At 45.7% G+C, this 10,141-nt stretch overlaps 2 protein-coding genes across 2 annotated transcripts in view; both read left to right on the top strand.

Annotated features, from left to right (window-relative positions):
- Nucleotides 1-1,021: 1,021 nt before the first annotated feature.
- On the top strand, nt 1,022-5,531 carry LOC308153204 (platelet-derived growth factor receptor-like protein; the record flags this gene model as incomplete). The annotated part of the gene is made up of 8 exons (XM_080526290.1): nt 1,022-1,103; nt 1,510-1,694; nt 2,707-2,849; nt 3,094-3,245; nt 3,500-3,585; nt 3,789-3,996; nt 4,590-4,729; nt 5,313-5,531. The coding sequence occupies 8 exons, from the start codon at nt 1,022-1,024 to the stop codon at nt 5,529-5,531; spliced, it is 1,215 nt and encodes a 404-aa protein (XP_080382416.1).
- A 3,862-nt stretch (nt 5,532-9,393) lies between these two features.
- n4bp3 (NEDD4 binding protein 3) overlaps nt 9,394-10,141 on the top strand; it is a gene marked incomplete at both ends in the record, with an annotated part of 2,230 nt that continues 1,482 nt past the window's right edge. Inside the window, one exon of the mRNA XM_080526289.1 lies at nt 9,394-9,403. Within this exon, the coding sequence (XP_080382415.1) occupies nt 9,394-9,403 (10 nt within the window). The remainder of the gene's footprint in view (nt 9,404-10,141) is intronic.

Here is a 10,141-nt window from a genome sequence, read left to right as displayed (position 1 = left end):
TTACATCCAATGTACGGGTACACAAGAGTAAAATTCTTAGGTTCTTCGACATTGGCATTGAAGCAGGATACAAAATCAACAATAATAAAATACAGTAAAAAAATAAAAATAAAAAGTAAGATAAGTAATAATAAAAAAAGTAGAATATAATAATTCTCCCATCTCCTCCACCACTACACCCCATCCAGAACTCTGAGGTCCTCTAACACGGGCCTCCTCATCCAACCCAGCGCCAAACTCCGGACCTTTGGGTACAGAGCCTTCAGTGTGGCAGCCCCCCACCCCACCCTCTGGAACTCTCTACCCAAGGATATCTGCGACTCTCCAACCCTGGACATAATCAGAGCTGCCCTTAAAACCCACCTTTGCACCACTGCATTCAACCTGTAGTAGCTGTTTCACTGTTTCTTGTTTTGTGTGTTTGTCTCTCTGGCTCTGTTCTGTTTATCCCATCCCCTTGTAAAGTGACCTTGAGTCTGTGAAAGGCGCTATATACATTTAAGTTATGATTATTATTATTATTATTATTATTATTAATAATAAGATGATTAGTGACTCAGAAGTGGTACTACAGCAGGACCAGTCGTCCTGCAGTAGAACAGTGTAGGTTACAGGCAGGCCTGTGTGCAGGGAGGTAGAGGAGGGCCACAACCAGGGTGCCAGTCCACTTCACCAGCTAAACAAACAGGCCCGGCTGCTCCAGACGGAGGAGCCTCCATCCTCAGCCCCTGATTGGCCCACAGGCCCTTGAATGGCCCCATTGAGCCCAGCAGGAGGAATTTGGGGTACTAATGCCACTCTCTCTCAAGGAGAGGAATTTGTGCGATTCTGCTAACCAGCTGACCACTTCACTTCGCACGCCACAACACCCCTGCCTCTCTCCCTCTCCCTCTCTCTCTCTCTCTGTCCCACACTCCCACTCTCTCTCCTTTCTTTCTTTCTTTCTATTCTTTCTCTTTTGTGTTCCTTGGTGAACTGTGGTGAACCTCGTGAACTAGTAATCCGGCGGCAGCATTTGGACATGGTGGCAGTGAGGCTGTCGGGGGCGATGCGGAGGCTGGTGTTGAGCACTCTCCTCGTCTGTGTTATAATCCTGGAATTTGGTGAGTGACTTTATTCCCTTTGAGGGGCTTTGTGTACGTACGGTACTCAACATACAGCAGAGAGAGGGTTCCGTTGGCCTTATAGCGACAGAATGACTTGATTGGGAGAGAATCGTGACAACTTAAAACTATTCAGTTTCACTGTTTACTGTTACTGTTACTACAGCACATAAATCTGCATTGTAAATACAAAAAACGTGGCTAAACATTTCTTACATTTGATGTTTGATAACCTGAAAGAGGTTAGACTTGTACGGTTTCACTGATTCATTGGGGGTTTGAACACTATAGCTGTTTCTGGCTACGTACTGTGTGACTAGCTAGAGCTCTGTGTGTTAGTGTGTGTCGGAGGAGGAGACCTTGATGCTGGGTGACATGTGTTGCCTGTTGTCCTTCTGCTCCGCAGGACACTGTCAACATGATGACCCGGACACCCAGCCCACCCAGCCCCCAGCGGGCAGGAGGCCCAAGCCCAGTAAGGCCAAGCCTGGGAAGGGGACAGGTAAAAGCACCGTCAGAACTGTCACAACCAAACCCAAGGTGAAAGCCACACCTAAGACCCCAGCTCCCCAGCTAACACACCTGACACAGGTATGACGGATAAAACACATATTAACATTAACATGGGAATAAGTGTCTTGTTGTCTTCGAAAGCGTTTCGCCACAACCTACGCCACACTATTCAAAACGATCGAATATGACAATCGACTTCTGATAGGAGAGCATCCCAGATGCATCGGATGTATTGCTCTTTGCTCTTTTGCCCATTTCTGTCATTATCAGTGACATTATCTGTCAACTATTTTTGCTCATATAGTGTTGTTTATTAGCAGTTTACATTAGGGATGCAACCTCAGCAAATATGTTCAAGTCAAGACTAAAAACCCATCTTTTTAATATTGCCTTTAAATTACTAAATAATTAAATTAAGATTATATAATGATTAAAGCACTTTGAGCTGCAACGTTTGCAGGAAAAGCGCTATACAAATAAAGTTATTATTTGTATTATTATTATTATTATTATTATTATTACATACATTATGTAATATGTACATTATACTACATTATACTTCTCTAATTCTGATTCTGATGTGTGAATCACAAATGTGCAATGTGCAGATGTGCAGATTATTGGTCCTGTGACTGGCGACACTCAAACACAACGCAAACACACTCTTGCTCTGCGCATTTGTGTTCTCAGCTGTTCTAGTGGATGTATGAATGTCAAACCATTAAATATTCAATACCTGGAGGGAGCTGACTATTCGGTTGTTAAGTCGTGACGTGTTTCCGGTTCCAACTTTGGCTGAGGCGCTCTCTTCGAAATGCCTCAGTCATAATAATAATTCATTATATTTATATAGCACTTTTCCTAGGCTCAAAGACACTGACAATAGGAAAAACAGGAAAGTGCTGTGTCCCTTGTTGTATGAATAGATCCCAGTCTAAAAAACGATTGAACTGTCATTCTACCGCTGTAGTACACTGGTACTCTGGTGCAGGGAATTTCTGGTTTGGGCCCGGAAATTGCTAAACGTCCCGTTTGACGTCAGACTTAACTACCGAATAGATAAACGTTGAACGTGGTCACACTGATACAGGTGGTGAACAAGGGAAGGTTCCAGCGTGTTGGGGACTCCCTGAGCGTGCGGGCGGGAGACACCCTGGAGCTGAGGTGTAAGGGGAAGCCTGTCCAGTGGGCCCTGCCTCCGTACCTGGAGGAGGACGACGAGGGGAGACTCAGGTGAGACGACGTGGTAACCAACAGGCCTCGGTAGCCATGACGACCATTGAACTGTGATGATGACCACAAACTCCAACAACAACAACAACAAACAGCAAATTCAAACAACAAGACATACAATACATAGCAGTAGTAGATCTAAAGTGCTTTGCAGCAAACTTGAAATCCAGTTTCCAGACGTATAGGTTCAGGGTGTGATGCCTGTGTAAGAGTGATGTGATTTCCGGTGGTTTTTGTGTGGCAGTGTTGTGCAGCACGCGAGGTACGGCACCCTGACGCTGGCTAACTCGACGGGCGCGGACACCGGGGAGTTCACCTGCTACCCCATGTACTGTGAGGACAGCGACTGCAGGAGGCTCTACGACAAGGCCGTCAAAGTCTTCGTCTTCTTCCCTGGTACAGTAGATTAGATTAGATTAGATTATCTTAGATTAGATTATAGTCAGTGCAAAATTGGCAATGGTTGGAATTTGAGATCTGCACTTTTCACCAATAGTATGTATTACATATTGAATATGGCCTTTTAATGTCCAACAATCCCCGTCCACCCTCCTCCCCCCTCCCCCCCTCCCTCCTCCCTCCTCCCTCCTCCCCCCTCCCCCCTCCCTCCTCCCTCCTCCCCCCCTCCCCCCTCCCCCTTCCTCCCCCAGACCCCCAGGAGTTGTTTGTGCCCTCCGAGGACTACTACAAGGTCATCCAGCTGCGTACCAATTGGCCAACGGTCCTTCCTTGTCAGGTACATTTACATTTGACATGTTTGGCATTTAGCAGACGCCTTATTCCAAAGCGACTTTTCAATCCATACATCTGACTAAGAAAGTGAATCATCAATCCACCAGTCGTAGCAGGGAAAAGTAATCAAGTTCAGGCCAGCGGCCGTTGGCAGTCGGTAGAAGTGGACGGTAGAAGACGTTTTTTTCTTGTTTTGTTTTTGGTCAGGTGACCTCGCCTACGGCCAAGGTGACGCTGCACCGGGAGTTCCCCCCCGGGGAGGTGTCCGTGGACGGGGCCGAGATCACCTTCGACGTCAAGCGGGGGTTCACCATCCACAGACCCAGGCTGCACCACGCCGGAGCTCTGTTCTGTGTGGCGTCGCTGGGAGGCCTGAGGCAGAGCTCCACCAAGTACATGCTCATCTACGTCAACTGTGAGTCAGACAAGTACATGCAGGGTTCCCGCGCTGGTCTTAAAAAGCCGTTAAGTCTAAAATCCAACATTCCAATTTATAACCTAAAAATGTATAGCCTAAAAAGGTCCCAAATTTCTGTTATTCGGTCTAGAAATTAGGTGCTAGGTCTTAAAAATTAAATGGGAACATCACCACTAGTGTGCCATTGAGTAAGGCACTTAGCCCCAAGTTATTCCAGGGAGACAGTCCCTGTAATCTGTAATTGTAAGTCGCTTTGGATAAAAGCGTCTGCTAATGGTTCAAATGTAAATGTAAATATACATTTGGGAAATACACTGAAAAAAAGTTGATGACTGATATTCTTCTTCTTCCTCTTCTTCTTTTTCTTCTTTTTCTTCTTCTTCTTCTTCTTCTTCTCCTTCTTCTTCTTCTTCTCCTTCTTCTTCTTCTTCTTCTTCTTCTTCTTCTCCTTCTCCTTCTTCTTCTTCTTCTTCTTCTTCTTCCTCTTCTTCTTCTTCTTCTCCTTCTCCTTCTTCTTCTTCTTCTTCTTCTTCTTCATCATCTTCTTCTTCTTCTTCTTCTTCTTCTTCCTCTTTCGTTCCTGTCACCAGACCCTGTGGCCCCTCCCTCCCCGGTCATCCAGGCGTCGGCCATCTCCCTGGCCCTGGGTCAGAACCTGCAGGTGACCTGCACCGTGCTGGGGGAGCACGACATGGCCATAGACTTCACCTGGGAGTACCCAGGACAAAAGGTCAGACATACACTAATAATAATTACAATGGGAAGCTGCTCCTTACACACAAAGACCACTAGTTGGCGCGTCTTGTATATTAGCCTGCCTCCTACACAGAAAAACTGCAAAACAGCTTCATACAAGCCTATCCTGATGTGATTTAGAAAAGGTAAGGATACTGGGAGGTAGAACGCACATCATATCTAGGAAAAGTCATGAAAGGAGGGTCCTGAAATGTCATCAAGTGCAAAGATATAAACAGTTTTTTTACTCACTTGGTCAAATGACCCCACCCATGGCTGTTCTAGTGTTAATGACCCCACCCACGGCTGTTCTAGTGTTAATGACCCCACCCATGGCTGTTCTAGTGTTAATGACCCCACCCACGGCTGTTCTAGTGTTAAATGACCCCACCCATGGCTGTTCTAGTGTTAATGACCCCACCCATGGCTGTTTTAGTGTTAAAGACCCCAGCCATGGCTGTTCTAGTGTTAATGACCCCACCCACGGCTGTTCTAGTGTTAATGACCCCACCCACGGCTGTTCTAGTGTTGACCACCACGGTGCTTCCTCCCTAACCCTCTGTGGTTCTGTGGTCCAGATCGACAGACCGTTGTACACCCAGGACCACGTGGGTCCCTCCGGGGGGGGTCGGCAGCAGTCTCAGACGGTTCTGTTGGTGGACGAGGTGAGGGAGGTGGACCAGGGGAGCTACACCTGCACCGCCCAGAACCTGGCGGGCTCACGCTCCGTATCCACCACCGTAACTGTGGTGACAGCAGCGGCGGCCAAGCCCAGGACCAAACCCAAGAAACCATGAGCTTCAGATAATACAGGGTTCCCGCACTGGTCTTAAAAAGCCTTGAAGTCTAAATTCCAGCAACCCGACTAACACAAAAAGGTCTTAAATTCCAGCTATTCGGTCTAAAAGAATGAGGTGCTAGGTCTTAAAAATGAGATTAGCTTGTCCTGCAAGGAAATCAGTCAGACTACATCGATTTACGTGGAAATTAATCAAGCTGGAATTTTATATTAAATATCCTTTAGACTTTTTTGTCTGTATGTATGGCAGGGAAATCCCTAATTTCATCACCTCGAGGATGACAAAAAGCTATCATAAGGTGTTGCGAAAAGTCAAAAATTATATTCAAAGAGGTCTAAAAAAAAAGGCTAAAAAGGTCTTAAATTTGACCTGTTGAAACTTGTAGGAACCCTGTATATAATATAATATGCCATTTAGCTGACGCTTTTGATCCAAAAGCGACTTACTTTACATTGCTGTGAGGGCATATATTTTTCCAGTATATACTGTATGTGTCAGTGGTCCCAGCGGGAATCGAACCCACAATCTAAGCGTTGTTAGCGACATTTCCTATCTACTGAGCCACAGAGGACCACGATAACATAACAAAAAAATGTGTAAATGAAAAAACTATAAATGGCAGTCACTCAACAGATAAGCTAAGAACGGTTTAACCGTTAAACAGTCAGCTGTTTATTTCGGGGGTTCGTTGTAAAAATGTGTGTTAAGAAAAAGCTGAACTTTTGTCCTTTCTTGTATGCCAACAGACAGCAGTGATGAGTAGCTTCAGATAGCCTACTGAATGGAATAGCTACCGTATGAAATATCATGATGGAACTTAGCTTTCGATTGGAGTGACCTTTCAACTTTGACCTTTCAACTGTTTCCTTTTCCCCTCGCTCATAGCATGGCCACAGTCACCCAGCTCTCATTCAGCATATCCAACAACCACGAGTTGTCAACATTCACGCTTCTTAGAGAGAGTGGGGGGGGAGAGAGAGGGGAGAGAGGAGAGAGAGAGGAGAGAGAGAGAGGGGAGAGAGAGAGGGGGGGAGAGAGAGAGAGGGGGGGGGGGGAGAGAGAGGGGAGAGAGGAGAGAGAGAGAGGGGAGAGAGAGGGGAGAGAGGAGAGAGAGAGAGGGGAGAGAGAGAGGGGGGGAGAGAGAGAGAGGGGGGGGGGGAGAGAGAGGGGAGAGAGGAGAGAGAGAGAGGGGAGAGAGAGGAGAGAGAGAGAGAGAGAGATATGGATGGATTATAATTATGGCTTTATGGGCAGAACTTATTATATTATACTATGTATGTTATGCACTTGTAATTTCCAGGGAAGCCAGGGAAAGCCTTAAGAAAAGATAATATTGTCATATACAATGTTCAGTTCACCTCGTACTTAACGGGATAGTGAGTATGTGAGGACTCCAATTTTCACCGACAGTTATTATAGAAATGTAATCTTTCCCTACATGGATTTGTCTGATATAATAAAAATACGTTTACTCTACTACTATACTGTACTGTTGTTCTCTTCTTTGTTGGTTTTTCAACAGATTCCATCAATAAATATTTGTTTACAAAGCTCTCACTGGCACAGCACCAGAATATTTGAAAGACCTTTGGCTAGCATATCAGCCCAATAGAGCTCTCAGGTCTTCAGACGCTGGTTTTCTCTGTGTACCACATGTACAAAAGAAGAGATTTGGTGATGCTGCATTCTCATTTTATGCACCAGATTGTGGAATGCACTGCCAGTTTACATTAGGGATGCAACCTCAGCACATTATGTTCAAGTCAAGACTAAAAACCCATCTTTTTAATATTGCCTTTAAATGACTAAATAATTACATTAAGATTATAAAAACCCATTCTTTTGATATTGCCTTTAAATGACAAAATAATTAAATTAGGATTATATAATGATTGGAGCACTTTGAGCTGCAACGTTTGCCGGAAAAGCCCTATACAAATAAAGTTATTATTATTATTATTATTATTGTTATTATTATTATTATTATTATTATTATCATTATCAAGTACTCTACTACCACCAAGTGGTGAATATGTGTAACTATAGGCTACCTGTAGGGTAATGATTTCGTCACTAGGTGGCGCTTTATCGCCAGTCAGGGATTTCAAATTTGACAGCAAAAACTCCCGACACTGGAGCATTGCTAATGCACGGGACAGACAAACAGGGTTTAGGGGTAGTTCGTTCCCCCCCTCCCGGCTGCCCCGCTCCCAGCCAGAGTCCTGCGCAGCTTCAAATCCCAGAGAGGGAAAAGAGGAAGAAGGGAGAGCTGCTCACAGAAACCCTCAGACCCTTCTACGGAACTGCCTTTTGCTTGTTCGAATCGATTCTATAAATAACCTACTGTGCATTGGCTTCTGTTTATACGAAATATGGTAAGCACCAATTTTCTATTGTCTATCTATTGTCTTCATGCACAGTTTCATGATGTTGTTCCAGAGATCATGCATGCACAGTTTAGCCAGAAGAAGGATCTCCACATGGTGTTTTAATAATTGCTCATGTTCGTGGAAACTTTTGCAAACTGGAGGTAGGACACAGCAAGTGTTTTTGCAATGCCGCTCCAGATCTCTCAGCACGGGACACACGGGACACACGGGGACACACGGGACACACGGGACACACGGGACACACGGGGACACACGGGACACACGGGACACACGGCTGCATGCATAGACAGTAGCGGTGTTCCTCCTGCATAATCCTGTTAACCAAATCAAGGAGCAGCCTAACTAAGCCATTATTATTCTGCAGCAAAGACAACCACATTGGTTTGAGGTGGTTGTCGAATCTATACCGTTAACCCGAACGAGTTATATGTGTTTATTGTCTTATATATAATAATGAGATGTAAACTTCACATTGTTGTTAGAAAGGGCAGAAGGCGTGTGTCTCAAGCGTGTTTATTTTTAAATTGTTTTTCCAACATTACCTCATATACAACCGCAATCCACAGCATCCCCTTTTTCCAGTCAAATTGGTGTGCGTGTGCGTGCGTGTGTGTGTGCATGTGCATGTGCGTGTGCGTGTGCGTGTGTGCGTGACGTGTGCGTGTGTGTGTGTGTGTGTGTGTGTGCACGTGTGTGTGTGTGTGTGTGTGTGTGCGTGCGTGCGTGTGCGTGTGTGTGTGTGTGCGTGCGTGCGTGTGTGTGTGTGTGCGTGTGTGTGTGTGTGTGCGTGTGTGTGTGTGTGTGTGAGACACTTCAGTCGGTGTCAGCCCCTGTGTGGACAAACCACGGTGCTGTTAGGTGGACACAGACGATCAACATGTTTTATTTATTTATTTTCCTCAGCTAAGCAGCTACCGTGCAATGTTATGAGGTTGTGAGGTCACAATTGAGTTGATATGATACGATACGTATTCTAAAAGTATTCATTGTTTTTAATTCATGAAATGTATCTGTATTCTTATACACATTTTTAAGATGTATCGTACCAGAATACAGAATACTTCAAAGTGTGTTGTGAATACCGCCACCTGTGCAACCATGGTTAGTTGTGTGTATTCATCTCTGTCAGCCTTGGTGGTCCCTGGTGGTGCCCAGTCACACACACACACACACACACTCACACACACACACACACACACACACACACACACACACTCACACACACACACACACACACACACACACACACACACACACACACACACACACACACCCTCACTGTTTGGGTTGGAGGTCTCTTTTGATACACAGGAGTTTGGGGACAAAAGGGTTGTGTGTGTGTGTGTGTGTATGTGTGTGTGTGTGTGTGTGTGTGTGGGAGGGCACTACCAGGCTGTTGTTCTTCCCCACTACCAGGCTGTTGTCGTGGAGACCAGAGAGGCCACTGGTGACCTACGACCTAAGGAACCATGACGCATAGTAGGAGGTGCATACAGGGGACACTGGTCAGGGTGTGTGTGTGTGTGTGTGTGTGTGTGTGTGTGTGTGGCTCCATTTTGGCATGAATCATGACAACAAAAGCCCTATGTTTGTCATCGATAACTGATCTTAAGTTCCTCTGTGACTGAACGATGGTGTGTGTTGTGTACGTGAGGGTCTGTTGTGTACGTGAGGGTCTGTTGTGTACGTGAGGGTGTGTTCCCCTGCTGGCTGGGTGGATCTGAAGGGGTTAACGCTGCGCTGTCTTCTGTAGACACAAGCCTGGACATGGTGAGATAATAAGAGCCTTAAGAGTAGAGCACTCAGAGTGCTGAGTGATGGATCACACACACACACACACACACACACACACACACACACACACACTCACACACACACACACACACACACACACACACACACACACACACACACACACACACACACACACACACACCACTCCACTCGTCACAGTGACAGACAGATACAAGGAGGGTAATCTGGGTATCAAACTAAATGAGTATCAAACAACTCGTCACTACGGAAAAATGCGTCCCTCCCTCGCCTCCCTCCATATCTCTGTAACAACAAGACCACAACAAGACCATGTCCATAGAGACCGGAGGGCAGGTTTAAGGAGAGGCCTCGGTGGCTATCTCTCTCCCCACCCCCCTACCCTCCCCACCCTCCCTGCAAGAAAAAGAGGCTAGTTCCAGTAAACAAAAAAAGCCTTTTCAG

This window comes from Nansenia antarctica, assembly GCF_963989245.1.
Source record: "Nansenia antarctica genome assembly, chromosome: 3".
In the NCBI taxonomy this organism is placed as follows: Eukaryota; Metazoa; Chordata; class Actinopteri; order Argentiniformes; family Microstomatidae; genus Nansenia; species Nansenia antarctica.
Note: the sequence above shows the minus strand (reverse complement) of the source record. Positions and strands in the feature narration are given on the sequence as shown.